The sequence below is a fragment of the Callorhinus ursinus genome, unplaced genomic scaffold, assembly GCF_003265705.2.
Source record: "Callorhinus ursinus isolate GAN/ISIS: 27379988/994484 unplaced genomic scaffold, GSC_fseal_2.0 scaffold53, whole genome shotgun sequence".
Taxonomy (NCBI): Eukaryota; Metazoa; Chordata; class Mammalia; order Carnivora; family Otariidae; genus Callorhinus; species Callorhinus ursinus.
The window spans coordinates 7,220,836-7,235,582 of record NW_027397115.1 but is presented as its reverse complement, the minus strand read 5'-3'; the positions used below and the strand labels follow the sequence as shown (position 1 = coordinate 7,235,582).

The 14,747-nt window shown below is 49.3% G+C and overlaps 1 protein-coding gene across 1 annotated transcript in view; it reads right to left on the bottom strand.

The window, feature by feature from the left end:
• LOC112809917 (probable phospholipid-transporting ATPase IIA) overlaps positions 1-14,727 on the bottom strand; it is a 121,430-nt gene extending 106,703 nt beyond the window's left edge. Inside the window, exon 1 of the mRNA XM_025853323.2 lies at positions 14,597-14,727. Coding sequence (XP_025709108.1) covers positions 14,597-14,664 — 68 coding nt within the window. The 5' untranslated portion in view covers positions 14,665-14,727. The remainder of the gene's footprint in view (positions 1-14,596) is intronic.
• Between the last annotated feature and the right edge of the window lie 20 nt (positions 14,728-14,747).

Sequence of the window (14,747 nt, the reverse complement as noted above, 5' to 3'; positions counted from 1 at the left end):
TCTTAAAAAAAAAAGACAGTGATCTAAAAAAAAAGAAAAGAAAAGAAATTTTATGTATTTTTACCTTTCCCTCGTAATGTAAGCTAATGAAGAAGAAGGTGCTTGGTCAGAGAGGAAAGCCACCATGATGTGACCATTTTGCCAAGTCTCACAAATCCCCAGTTCCTTTCCCCTCAACTAAAGTCACCTGCTCTGAGTGGATGCTACAGAAAAAGTCAAATAGAAGTCACCAAGACAGGTCGCAAAATGGAATTTATTGCCCGAGTTCAAAGTGAGTCTTTGAAAAAACTGAAATGAGGGGCACCCTGGTGGCTCAGTGGGTTAAGCATCCAACTGTTGGTTTTGGCTCAGGTCATGATCTCAGGGTCATGAGATCAAGCCCCGGGTCAGGCTCTGTGGTAGGCAGAGAGTCCGCTTGAGATTCTTTCTCTGTCCCTCCTCCCACGCGCATTCTCTCTCTCAAATAAATAAATCTAATAAAAACAAAAACATCTGAGGGGCACCTGGGTGGCTCAGTTGGTTAAGTATTTGCCTTCAGCTCAGGTCATGATCCCAGGGTCCTGGGATAGAGCCCCACATTGGTCTCCCTGCTCACTGGGGAGTCTGCTTCTCCCTCTGCCTCTGCCCCTCCCCCCACCACTGGTGCATGCTCTCTCTCAAATAAAAAAAACTTTAAAAAATAATTAATTAAAAAAAACTGAAAAGTCTTTGTCCTTCTAAACCAAAACCCTTCTTTTTCTTTAGATTTTTTTATTTGTCAGAGAAAGAGTGAGCACAAGCAGGAGGAGCGTCAGGCAGAGGGAGAAGCAGGCTCCCCGCTGAGCAAGGAGCCCAATGTGGGGCTCGATCCCAGGACCCTGGGATCATGACCTGAGCTGAAGGCAGACTCTTAACCGACTGAGCCACCCAGGCGTCCCAAAAACCATTCTCAAAGGAAAAAACCCTCTGTTCCTCAGTCTCATCATCTGTACAGTAGGACTGTTAGGAGGAACAGGATGATGCACTTAAAACTCTGGAACAGGGCGCCTGGGTGGCTCAGATGGTTAAGCGTCTGCCTTCGGCTCAGGTCATGATCCCGGGGTCCTGGGATCGAGTCCCACATCGGGCTCCCTGCTCCTTGGGAGCCTGCTTCTCCCTCTGCTTCTCTCTCTCTGTCTCTCATGAATAAATAAAATCTTTAAAAAAATAAAATAAAATAAAACTCTGGAACAGTGCTGGGCACCTAGTAAGCACGCAATAGTGGTTAGCAACTATTAAAATTCTCATCAAATTCTTCTAGCACAATCCAAGTCACTAGAACTAACAGCAAACCATACAAAGCACAACCTAGGTAAGTGACTACTGTGAGCTCTTTAAGCAAAAGGAAGCAGCGGGGGCCAGTGCCTCCAACCCCTCCACCTGGCGAGCACGTGGTACATGTTTCAGGTTGGGGCAAGTGGCAGGGTAGGGGGGGTCAGCTCCAGTCCACATGACTTTGCAACATGCTCATAGAGAGCTCTGGAGACAGGACTATCTAAAGAAAACTGCTAAGGAACTCATCATCAATTTAGAATGAAGGTTTATTAATAACATCAACAGATACCACGCCTGCCAAAATGGGCATAAATAAGATACTTCCCGTATGAGTTTGTTAGGGTTGCCATAATAAAGCACCACAGGCTGGATGGCTTAAATAGAACTTTATTTTCTCCCTGTTCTGGAGGCTAGAAGTCCAAGATCAAGGTGTGGGCAGGGTGGGTTTCTTCTGGGCCTCTCCGCCTGGCTTGCAGAGGGGCTGCCCTGCTCCTGGATCCTCCTGTGGTCTTTCCTCCCAGCCCTGGCTTCTCATAAGGACACCACTCAGACTGGAACAGGGCCCACCCTAATGGCCTCACATTAACTTAATCACGTCTTCTTTAAAGGCTCTATCTCCAAATACAGGAGTCACAGTGAGAGGGCCCGGAGGTCAAGGCTTCAACAAAGAATCTGTGAAGGGATATACCTCAGCCCCTAACACTTCCCAGATGCTCTCCTCCGACCAGTCAAGGCTTCCGCAGACACTAAATCAGAAAGCTGAACTCACAGTGATGAGCAACAGTCCAAACATGAACTTCTTGCCTAACAGGTTTTTCTTTAAAAGAGGGGGGGGGAGGGAGGGAAGGAGGAAGAGAGAAAGGGGCAAACTTCACAGGACACTAAGGGACACGGCCACGCATAGTGAGTATTCATTCCATTCGTCCAGGGGCTCCTAACAGGTGCGATTTTGCGCCCTCCCACCCCCACTCCCCAGCCCGGGGCACTGGGTGACACCTGGCAATGTCTAGAGACATCTTTGGTTGTCATGACTCAGTGGAGGGTACTGTTGGCATCCAGTGGGCAGGGGGCAGGGGCTGCTATCACACATCCTACAATGGACAGGGCAGGCCCCACAATGGGCAACTGTCACACCCCCAAGGTCAATAGTGCTGAGGCTGAGAACTGCTGAGGTCTAACCTGGCCAGGTCTGACTTCACCCTGTGTCACAGCAGATGGCCTGGCAGAGGGTGGGAGATCCTGCCAGGCCCCATTCTATGGGGGGGTGGGCGGGGGGGCACTGTCCATGCTCCACCCTGCTTCTTCCTTGGGGAGGCTGGCCAACAGGCTCCTCCTCCTGGCATTTGGCAAATGCCACAGACCTCTGTGATGACAAGAGCATCCGGCTGCCCTTCATTTCCCACAGGGAGCCTCTCTCTCCCTGAGGCCCCTTCCAACTGCCTCTCCCATAATCCCCCCAGACTATTTATACAATAATAAAAGCAACATTAAGATCCCCAATCGACCTGGTAAAGTAACCATTGTTTAAAAATCATGTTTTTCAAAAAAAAGAAAAAAAAAAGTTTTTCATGGATGACTTGGCAGAACAAAAAAATGTTTTACTCTATTAGCAAAATCAGATTATCCCATTTCCTTCCCCTTATAGCAATATTATAATATTTTTAGACTAAAAGCAACATTTTAGCACAGGCGGCCACTCCCTAAATATCAAGACATGTCTGGGGGCACATCTGCAAAACTCATGATCTTTGACTGAGTTCATACTATTCTTCAAGTCAATTCTCTTTTTTTTATGTAAGTATATTCTAAAAGGAAACTCCCTATCACTACTACAAAAAGAAAGCAAGTATCACTTGGCACAAACAGAAAGAACCATAAAAATAATTGCTATCCTTTCAATGTCTGGCCACGAGCCACCCAAAGTGATCTTTGGCGACGTTTCTCCATCAATCTTTCCAAGTCACACAAAGGAAAGAAAACAGACCAGCTTAAGAATTCAGCTCTGTTCTGGGCGCCTAGGCGGTGCAGTCAGTTGAGCCTCCAACTCTTGGTTTCGACTTAGGTCAGGATCTCAGGTTCCTGGGATCAAGCCCCACATGCTCAGCATGGAGTCTGCTTGAGATCCTCTCCCTTTCCCTCCGCCTACCCCCTGCTCGTACTGTCGGTCTCTCTAAAATAAATAAAATCTTTAAAAAGGGGGGGGGAAGCCTGGGTGGCTCAGTTGGTTAAGCGTCTGCCTTTGTCTCAGGTCATGATCCCAGGGTCCTGGGATGGAGTCGGGCATCAGGCTCCTTGCTCAGCAGGGAGCCTGCTTCTCCCTCTGCCTGCCACTCCCCCTGCTTGTGCTCTCGCTGTCTGACAAATAAATAAAATCTTTAAAAAAAATAATAATTCAGCACTGTTCTAGCTCTGTGGGTAAAAGTCATCGCTAAGAACATTACAAGTAGTGGGGTGCCTGGGTGGCTCAGATGGTTGGACCACAGCCTTTGGCTCAGGTCATGATCCTGGAGTCCCAGGATCGAGTCCCATATCAGGCTCCCGGCTCAGCAAGGAGTCTGCTTCTCCCTCTGACCCTCCCCGCCTCATGCTCTCTCTCCCTCTCAAATAAATAAAATCTTAAAAAAAAAATAACATTATAAGTAGTCTTTTTCTTTGGAAATTAAACCAAAGTCCACTCACTGTCATAAGTAAAGCTGGAGGCACTCCACATCCATTCCCAAAAGTGGCCACAAAAATACCACCAGAGCTAATTCATGACTTTCATCATTTGCATTTTGAACGATGCGGAAAGAAAGTTCTATTCTGAGAAGTGACAGCCAAAAGTCCAGAGATGGATTGGTCGATGCCTTGCCTCCTCCAACTTGTTGCATGGGTGCCTTAGGTCAAGGTCAAACGGCCATGCTCTTTCTTTGGGACTGGCACACAGGGCCTCCAGTCACTGGCCTTTCTCCAGGAAGCCCCTGAAAGCATGGTTCCCATATCCACCTCTACGCTTCAGCATCCCTGCCTGGGTGTGTAATTCCACACTCCCTGGTGTCACTGCCTGTGGCGGCACCCAGCCTGGTTCCAGGCAGGGACTCTGTCACAGGAAATGGATGGCCTAAGTGCTGCTGAGTGGGCTGGCAGAGGACACTGAGGGCACTTTCCAGTGGGCCGCTTGCCAAGGCTTGTCCCAACTGTTCTCATCCAAGGGAGCAAAGAGCTGTTTACACAACTCTCCACTCCACCCACAGAGAGGGGAAGGGCTGGGGTCTATGGATGTCAGCGATCAGCACGACCCCCTCCTCCATCCTGCCCTCAAACACACCCCTATACACTGTCTACCTAGGTACCACCCCCACCGGTTCAAAAGAAGGACACTGAACACACACACACACCCCTATATACATCCGATCCTCATTATTTGTGGTTTCTGTATTTGCAAATTCACCTACTACCTAAAATTTATAACCTCAAAATCAACACAGCACTGTTGTGGTCACTCACGGACATGTGCAGAGCGGCAAAACATCTATATCACCTCTCACAGCTCCCCCAGCTGAGGTGGGACAAGGCAGCACTTCTGGTCCCAGCTCCATACTGTACATCTGTGTCCTTTTCATGGTCTATTTAGGGCCACACTTTTTGCATTTTGGAGCTTGTTGTTAGTGACATCACTATTTAAAATAGCCCCCAGGGGCGCTTGGGTGGCTCAGTCATTAAGCCTCTGTCTTCGGCTCAGGTCATGATCCCAGGGTCCTGGGATCGAGCCCCGCGTCGGGCTCCCTGCTCTGCGGGAAGTCTGCTTCCCCATCTCCCTCTGCCCCTGCTTGTGTTCCCTCTCTCGCTGTGTGTGTGTCTCTCTCTGTCAAATAAAGTAAAAAAAAAAAAAAAAAAATCTTTAAAAAAAAAAAATAATAAAACAAATAAATAAAATAGCCCCCAAACATAGTGCTGACATCCTGTCCAGTGTCCTGAGAATAGGAAGCCTATGAGTTGCAGTGCTGTTGGTCATGAGTCCAATGTTAATGAATCAACAGCATATATTAAATACAGAGTCTTTAAACCAAAATATACCTTTAAAACAAGGTAAAACATGACCAGAGGCTTGCAGAAAACTAATCCTCTATCTCCCCTAGGAACAAGAGTTCAGTATTTGCTAATTCAGGGCTGGCAGGGACCTTCTGCGACATAACCACTGTGAATAATGAGAATCAACCAAACTATGTCTCACACTACCTCCGTCATGTCAAAAGAGAAAAGAGCATTTTAACCCCACAAATTAGAAAGGACAGCTTCAGACCTTTCAGTGGAATCAAGTTATATGTGAGCAGAACTCCCTGTGCTGGCATTATTTCTCCTTTCCCATCAACAGTGAAATCCAGAGTCCTGACAGACCCAGGTCCTGGCACGGTGCCGAGGAATGCTGCAAAGGCACGCACAGCCTGCCACAGCCCTGTCACTAGACTCGGGCATGGGAGGTCTGAGGTGGCTTCTCGTGGCATCAAGTCCTCTGCAGGCATTTTCCAGCTAGAGTTCGTACTCAAGCTAGACCCTCTCCAAAGACCTAGAAAGAAGAGCACATGACGTCATGCGGGGCAAGAGTCCCACCCTCTAGGCTGGGAGAAGAACAATTTCTTTTTTTTCTTTTTTTAAGATTTTATTTATTTATTTGAGAGAGAGAGAGCACGAGAGAGGGGGGAAGGTCAGAGGGAGAAGCAGACTCCCCGCTGAGCAGGGAGCCCGATGTGGGACTCGATCCTGGGACTCCAGGATCATGACCTGAACTGAAGGCAGTCGCTTAACCAACTGAGCCACCCAGGCGCCCGAGAAGAACAATTTCTAATGCTCACCAGTGCTCCCAACGCTCGTCTGCACGCACGATGCCCGGTCAGCCAGGCACCCTTCCCATGTCCCCATGGTGCACAAGAGGAAGCTCAGGCACAGAGGGGAGAAGGCAGTGGCCCGGAGTAATACAAGCAGAAAAATGGCAAAACTGGTATATTCACCTAAGTCTCTGTGACCCTGGAATCCAAACTCTTAACTCCCAAGTCCATAAAGCCAGCAGTCAGTCTGGCCTGGGGATTTAAAACTGTAGCCTACAAAATTATCTTTGTTCTCTCAGTGGTTTTGAAAATGTGATATGCCTTAAAGAGCTGCCACTCCCAAATTCTCTATCCTGCAGCCACATGGAAAAAAAGAAAAAAAAATCATTCATTGTTCCTGGAGGGGAAAAGAACTCAACTGAGGAAAAGCACATTGAGGGAGCAGAGCCGACCTGAGCAGAAACACCTGCTCTGAGAAATGCTCCCAAGTTCTAACTGGGAGGCAGGCTCACCCAAGTTCTCATTAGTTTCTGCCATACGTGCTTGGCCAGGATTAACTGCTTAACCCTTCTGAGCCTCAGTTTCCTTATCAGTAAAACAAGCATAAAAAATACCAACCTCAAAGGGGCACTGTGCAGCATGGGCAAGAAAACCTTCGTTCAGAGCCAAGACACTGCAGATCCCGAGTAAACATTGCTTCTCCCCCCTCAGCAGTCACAGGGAGTGGGTCATGCAACACGTCGATTTAAATTCTGCACCCTCTGGGACGCCTGAGCAACTCAGGCGTCTGCCTTTAGCTCAGGTCATGATCCCACGGTCCTTGGGAGCGGGCCCGCATCGGGATCCCTGCTCAGCAGGGAGCCTGCTTCTCCCTCTCCCTCTGTCTGCTGCTCCCCCTGCTTGTGCTTTCTCTGACAAATAAACAAAATCTTTTAAGATTATAATTAATTAATTCTGCACCCTCAAGCCAAAGGTAAGCATGAGCCTAGGAGCCTTGAGATGCCTCTGCTATACCCAGCAGATAGACGGCCACCCCCACCCCACCCCCACCCCCGCAGCCTCCCTGGGATGTGAAGCCGGGGCTTAGGGGATACACCCAGCTAGCACTGGCCCCTGCTCGCTGTTGTAACCCATCCCCATACATTCTTTATCTTACAGTTCTGGAGGTCAGGAGTCCACAGCAGGTCTCAGGGGCCTCTAACCAAGATGCCAGCGGGGCTGGGTTCCCTCTGGAGGCTACTTCCTTGATGTTTCCTGTTTCTAGATGCCCCCTGCGTGCTCCCTTCTTCATTTTCAAGCCAGTAGCGGAGCGTCTTGCAATGTCTCTCAGATTCACGCTCCTCAACTTCAAGGACATGTGTGATGACACTGGACCCACCTGGCTAATCCAGGACAGTCTCCCCATCTCGAAATCATTAACTTCATCACATTGGCAAGGTCCGTTTTGCCATGAAAGGTCCTATACTTAGAGGTCCAGGGGGCCATCATTCTGCCCACCACACCATACATGCTGTATCCTCTACAGCAATCCGGATTTCACAGTTTTTTATTCTTTTCCCTTAAATGCTTGACTTTTGCATTAATAGCATATAAAGTGTTTCACATAAATCATCCACCAAAAAAAACCTCTTCACTAGAATACATGTCTCGTATTTAAAGATGAAAACTAACTCGCCTCACAAGCCCAGACACCACCTAAGCTGCTGTCCCTCAGTGGAGGAAAAAAGACAAAAGCAGAGGGGGCCCAGGCTGCCTTCTGGTACTCACACCCCAAGTTCCCCAACCCCACACTCAAATCATGTGGTTAAGACTTGATGCCATCAACCAGTGAAGATCTCTGAGCCACACAGTCACATCAGAAGGATGAGTAAGCAGCAATCTGAGAACGTCCAACAGACTTCTGCCTGGACCATCTAGAAACGGTTATCCCCTCCCCCATCCCCAGGAGATCATAAACTGGAGATCAGCTTCAGGCATGCCTTCTCTCAAAAAGGATTTACTGGGCACCTACTCTATGCCAGGCTCTGTGTGACGGTGCTTAAGTGGTCACCAACCGGGGCCCCGGGGTTCCCAGCTGAATGATCACACGAACACATGTCACACTCCAACTGTGCAAGACAGAAAAGAAGCAGGTGCTCTGAGAAGCTTCGAGTGGGATCTCCTCTCTAAATCGGGAACATCAGGGGGGCTCCCCTGAGGACATGAGACCCCAGTAAGGCTTAATGGAAGACTGAGCTTTGACTAGGTGAAGAGGGGAGAGGATATTCCAGGCAGAGAACAGGATGTGCAAAGGTCCTGTATCAAGAGGGAGCCCAGGAAGGGATACGGAGCGCAGTGTGGCTGGAGGAGAAAGGGGTCAGGCTATACTGTACAGTGTGAAGATGATGATGGAACGAGGCAGGGGCCACAGCAGAACTTTCGGTGATGGTGGAAATGCCTGGACCTTCACCATCCAACACGCAGGCACTGCTCACATGTGGGTACTGGGGACTAAAATGTGGCTAGTGCCACTGAGGCGCTAAATTTTTAACTTTAATTCTAATTATTTTAACTCTGAATATAAATAGCCACATGAGGCTCATGACCACCGTGGCGGACAGCACAGGGCCTCACAGAAATGGAAAGGCACAAGAAGGCTTCGAGCAAAACGTCTTCATGATCAGAACATCTGGCCACATCTGCTCTGGCCGCAGGGTGGAGACCTCACTGGCCAGTCAACACCTCAGATGCAGGAAGGTGACAATGGTGATGGTGGCCTTGAGAGACATGTGCACAGATTTCCAAGCAATTTGGCGGGGGGGGGGGGTGACCGTGGGAGGTGTTGGTAAAGGACAAGCAAGGGAAGACGAGGGTGAAGGCAGCATCCAGAATGATGCCTGGGTTTCAAGATTGTGCCACTGAAGAGATAGCACCTGCTCTTGGAGCTTGGGAACACCAGAGGAAGGAAGACCAGGCTTGTGGTGGGAGCCAGCCCGTGAGTTTGCCTTTGAGCAGGTTGAGGCAGGAGTCAGGAGGAGGCCAGAAGACTTGGCTCTCTGGTAAGGCGGTCACTGAAGCTACGGGTACGGGTAAACTCAACCCATACTTCTAAGGGGAAGGAGGTCCAGGACTAAATCCTGAGCAATTGCAACATTTAATGGAGAAAGAGAAGGCAGAACCATCCCATCCCGGAGGATATAGGAAACGTTGACAAACTGCATCTCTAAAACTCAGGGTAGACAGGTAAAATGAATGCATATGTCCACAAAGAGACTTGAATGTTCTTTACGGTATTATCTATAATAGGCAAAAACCAGAACTAATCCAAATGTCCATCTTGGTTAAAAAAAAAATGTGATATATCCATATGATGGAATCCTATTAAGCAATAAAAAGGCACTTTGAAACCACTGTGCTGAAAGAAACCAGACACAAAGACAACATATTGTGTGATTTCATTTACATGAAATTTCCAAAAACTGCAAACCTATGGAAATAGAAAGATCAGCGGGACTAAGTGCACATGGGCATGAGGGAGCTTTGTGGGGTGATGGAAGGGTTTAAAAACTAGACTGTGGTGATGGCTACACAAACTCTGCAACTTTAATTATTTTAAACTTTATTTTTAAGTAATCTCTACACCCAACATGGGGCTGGAACTCACAACGCAGAGACCAAAAGTCTCATGCTCTTCCCACTAAGCCAGCCAGGCACCCCTATAACTTTACTTAAAAAAAAAAAAAATCAATGAATTGTGGGGCGCCTGGGTGGGTGAGTCAGTTAAGCATCTCCCTTCAGCTCAGGTCATGAGATGTGCCTTGATCCCAGGGTGCTGGGATGGAGCCCCACTTTGGGCGCCCTGCTCAGTGGGGGATCTGCTTCTCCCTCTCCCTCTGCCCCTCCCTGTTTGTGCTCACACTCTAAAATCTTTAAAATAAAAATCAATGAGCTGTACATTTACTACATAAGTATTTTGTTATGTAAATTATGCCTCAATAAAGTTGTTTAAAAAAATTTAGTCGAATATGAACCTAATCAGCTCTTTCTAAACCCAGTTCATATCTAGAACTCCCCAGTCCAAATGCATCAAAAATCAAAGCATCTTCATCCAAATCTGGCCACAAAACCCAAAGGCAAAGACTTAGTTCAGCCAGAGTACAAGCTCCTTGCCCTACAATATCACACCAGGGCCTCAACACACTTGGTTGGAATAGTTTAATGCAGTTAATCATTTTCCCAGATTTGATCAGAACAGAGTCATGAAATCCATAATATTTTTATTTTTTTTAAAAGATTTTATTTATTTATTTTTAGAGAGAGAATGAAATAGAGAGAGAGCATGAGAGGGGAGAGGGTCAGAGGGAGAAGCAGACTCCCCGCCAAGCAGGGAGCCCGATGCGGGACCTGATCCCGGGACTCCAGGATCATGACCTGAGCTGAAGGCAGTCGCCTAACCAACTGAGCCACCCAGGTGCCCTCCATAATATTTTTAATGTCCCATCATCAAAGGCCCCTTTCTCTCAACACAGCATTCCAGAGAGCCCCCAGTAGCAAACCTCATGCAAAGGCCTATTTATCACCATTAGCCCCAGCAAATACTAAGTTGTATTGAGTGCTTACTGTTCTGAGCTTTACATGGATTAAGTCTCTAAAACGACCCTCTGAGGTATCCAGAATTCTTATTCATCCCACTTTACAGATGGAAAAACTGAGACCCAGAGAGGTAAAATAATTTTCCCAAAGTGGCTAGTCAGTGATGGAGCCTGGGCTTGAACCAAGCTCCTCAACTGTGGAACCCACACTCCTAGCAACCAACGTCTGGTGTCTCACCAAGAAGGGAATTCCGTTCAGTGACCAACAAAGCACGTGAAGTCAGGGAATGGTTTCCAGCAACACAACGCACAAGCCGTGTTTCCTAACTGAACCACTGCAAAAGGTTTCCCAGCATCAGGATGTGGTAACTTGAGAGAGAAAAGAGCATCGAAGCCACAGGATTTCTTCAGCAAATAAACTACATGTCCCGGCATCATATGCTGAATGACCCCAGCGTTAATTACCCTCTGTCTCTTGGGACTCACGGCACCTAGGTTTTTGGTTCAACCATAAAACCCCCAACCATCCTATAGCTTAAGAAACCATATAGGTGAAATGAGTGGACTGGGTTCAAATCCACCCCCTCACACTAGCTATCTCTGTGACCTCAAACAAATGATTTAACATCACTGAATCTTAACTTTCCTTGTCTATAAAATGAGGAAACTAACTCCCAAAACTCACACAGTCATTACGAGGATTAAAACATGAGACGCCTGGCTGGCTCAGTTGGTTAAGCGTCTGCCTTCAGCTCAGGTCATAATCCCGGGGTCCTGGGATCCAGTCCCCCGTTGGACTCCCTGCTCAGGGGGGAGCCTGCTTCTCCCTCTCCCTCTGCCCTTCCCCACCCCTACTTGTGCTTGCTTGTGCACTCTCTCTCTTTCAAATACATAAAATCTAAAAACAAAAAACAAAAAACCAGGGCTATTTATGTCAAGTACTCAGCAGCGAGCCTTACCAATCACAGACAGTCCCTGACTTATGACAGTTCGACTTCAGATTTTGCAACTTTACAATGGTGCAAAATCAATATGCATTTGATATAAACTGTATTTCGAATTGTAATCTTTTCCCGGTGATGTGATCCTCCGCCCTAGCTGGCCACGTAACCACAGATACACTGACAACCACCCCATACCCATACAACCATTCTGTCTTTCACTTCCAGTACAGTATTCAATACATTACATGAGATATTCAACACTTCATTATCAAATAGGCTTTGCGTTACATGATTTTTCCCAACAGTAGGCTAACTTAAGTGTTCTGAGCATGTTTAAGGTGGGCCAGGCTAAGCTATAATGTTCAGTAGGTTAAGTGTGGTACATGCACTTGCAACTTAAGATACTTTCAACTTACAACAGGTTAATCGGGATGTAACCCCTTCGAAAGCCCAGGAACATCTGCCCTTTGGGCTGCTTGCTCAGCGGGGAGCCTGCTTCTCCCTCTGCCTGCTGTTCCCCCTGCCTGTGCTTTCCCTCTCCCCCTCTCTTGCTAATAAATAAATAAAATCTTAAAAAAAAAAAAAAGTACAGTAACATCTATTGGTTTCTTCTTCCTTTAACTCCCCCCTGCCATTATATTTCAGGGCACTTCTCCATTACTCTGCTTCCAAAAGTGTTTCCAAACACCCAGATTCCCACCTTGATGTGGCTACTCCTAAAAATGCATATTAAATACAAGAAAATATACACAAATGCCTGGCTCTCCTGATACAGGATCTGAATCTCAGTGTCACTGTTTAGGAAATAAATTAGTTCCAAAGTGGCAAATTCTAAAGGGGGTGTGTTCCTCCATTCCAATACCAAACAGAAATTTTTTTAACTGTCTGCACCACTCCCTCTGAGCCCCCATATTAAAAGTACATAATCTCTATCATGGTAATTACCACTTTCAAATAATTACCTGCATTTCTCTCTCATGCACTGAATCAGGAGTTCTCAACTACCACGGCACAGTAAAATCGTCTGGGGAGCTTTAAAAAAATAAAATAGATACCCAGGTCCCATCCCAGATTATTTCAAAGGTTTAACACGGGGGCAGATATGGTAGTTGTTAAAGTCCCCTAGTGATTGCAATGCACAACCAGGCTCAGGAAGCGTGTGCAATTCCACAGGGCTTGGGGTTTTGTTTTGTTTTTAAAGATTTTATTTATTTGAGAGAAAGAGAACGAACGGTGGGAAGGGGCAGAGAGGGAGGGGGGAGAAGAGAGAGAGAGAGAAGCAGACTCCCTGCCGAGCAGGAAGCCCCTCGCGGGGCTCGATTCGAGGACCGGGAGATTTATGACCCCAGCGGAAGGCAGACGCCCAACCCACTGAGCCACCCAGGCGCCCCCGGACAAAGCTTGTTTAACCTTTGCATTCCAGTCACCTGGCACCGCCCCTGCACAAAGTAGGCGTCTCGTGTAATTGTTTTAAACGCGAATTGGTAACTAACTAGAGGACTTGAGTCCACTGATCACACAAATTCATATTTACCGAGGGTGTGTATTACACGCAGACACTCTCCGGGCATAGAGCTCAAGTTAATTATCATTGTTTAGCCTTGAGTAGTCAGGATTAAAACACGCGAGAACAGTGAGGAAGGGATGGAGGGCGGTCTGTCTTTGGGCCGAAGACCCGGACTGAGTTCAGTCTCCATTTTGCAGCATCTCCCCTGCAGTCCTTAACCTCACTGAGCCCGCTTCTCCTGTTTTACATCAACCGGGGCCTCCGGAACATTCAGGAAAGACGGGGACAAAGACCCCACAAAATGGCAGCTAGCACTTTTCTTTTTTTCCTTAATTCCACGGACACCTGATGGAAGCAAGCAACCCTAAGGGTTCACCCACCCCACCTCCTGCACCGAGCAACTGACGCCGCGTTAAGCAGGAGCCACAAGGAAATGGCCTGAGAGCGCAGGATGTTAAGCGAAAGGGCGGGTCCAAGGCCGCAGCCCCGCCCAGCTGCCGGTCTCAGCCGTCAGGGGACGTCAACCTCACCTGGGCAGCCTGGGAAAAGGCACATTTCCAGGTCCCACCCCCCTACCCCCAGGAACTCTGGCGAGCCCGGCAGGGGCCAGGGAACGTGCATTTACTTTAACCAGCCCCCACCAACCCTCACCCCCAAGTAACTCTGTCGCAGGCGATGGCACAGTACCTCACAATCTCAACAGGTCACTGCCATCCTCCAAACGGGAGGACGACAGGGCGCAAAATACCTACCCATCCTCTCCCTCTCCAGGAGAGGGGAAACCCACGCCTAGGCTGCCCTGGGGTCTGCCAATGGGGGAAAGGCACAGCAGGTGGCAACCCCCACCCCTGCCAGGGGGCTCCTGCCCTTAAATAGTGGGGAGCGGGAGGTTCTCCAGCGGACCAGGAGGAGCCCCGCCCAGCCTCCTGCGGCTGCAGGTTTCAGATCCACCCAGGGCGGGGAAGCGAAGGCGGCGTCCTGGGGCTGGGACCCGGAGGCGCTGATGGGGGACCCCGCGGCGGGTGTGCGGAGGAGGCCGAGCCCCCCCCCCCCACCAGTAAGCTCAGCATATCCGGGCTCCCGAGGGCTGTTCCGGGCGCAGAGCACGGTTTCATGTGGGCCGGATCGTAATCACAACGACTAGGAGTAATCAGGAAACAATAAAATGGATGGCTGGTCCTAATTCCGCGCGCGGGTAAACAGCGCTGGGGCGGGTCCGGCTTCTCGGGGTTTCTGAAGGAAGGTGGGCAGGAGTACAAGGCAGCCGCGCGCTCGGGCACACAAGGGTCGGGATCGCCCAGGGGGCCCGGGCCGGAGCTGCAGCTGGGATGACCCTCCCGCCTCCCCGGCCGGCCGCCCGCTCATGGCGCCGGGTGCGGCGCGGCCAACCTGTCAGGCCCGGCCAGGCCGCCCCAGCGCCCGACCCGGCCCGGCCCGCGCGGACAAAGGCGGCCGGCGGCCCCGGGCCCCGCTCACCCGGCGCGGGGCCTGCTGTCCATCCGCTTCTTTTGGCGCACCGGCTGCAGCGGAATGTTGTCCGTCATGTCGCCCGCGCCGCCCGCCTTGGCCGCCGCGCCCCCCGCGCCGCCTGGGCCGCCGCCCGGTCCGGCTTCCGCGCCACCGCCCG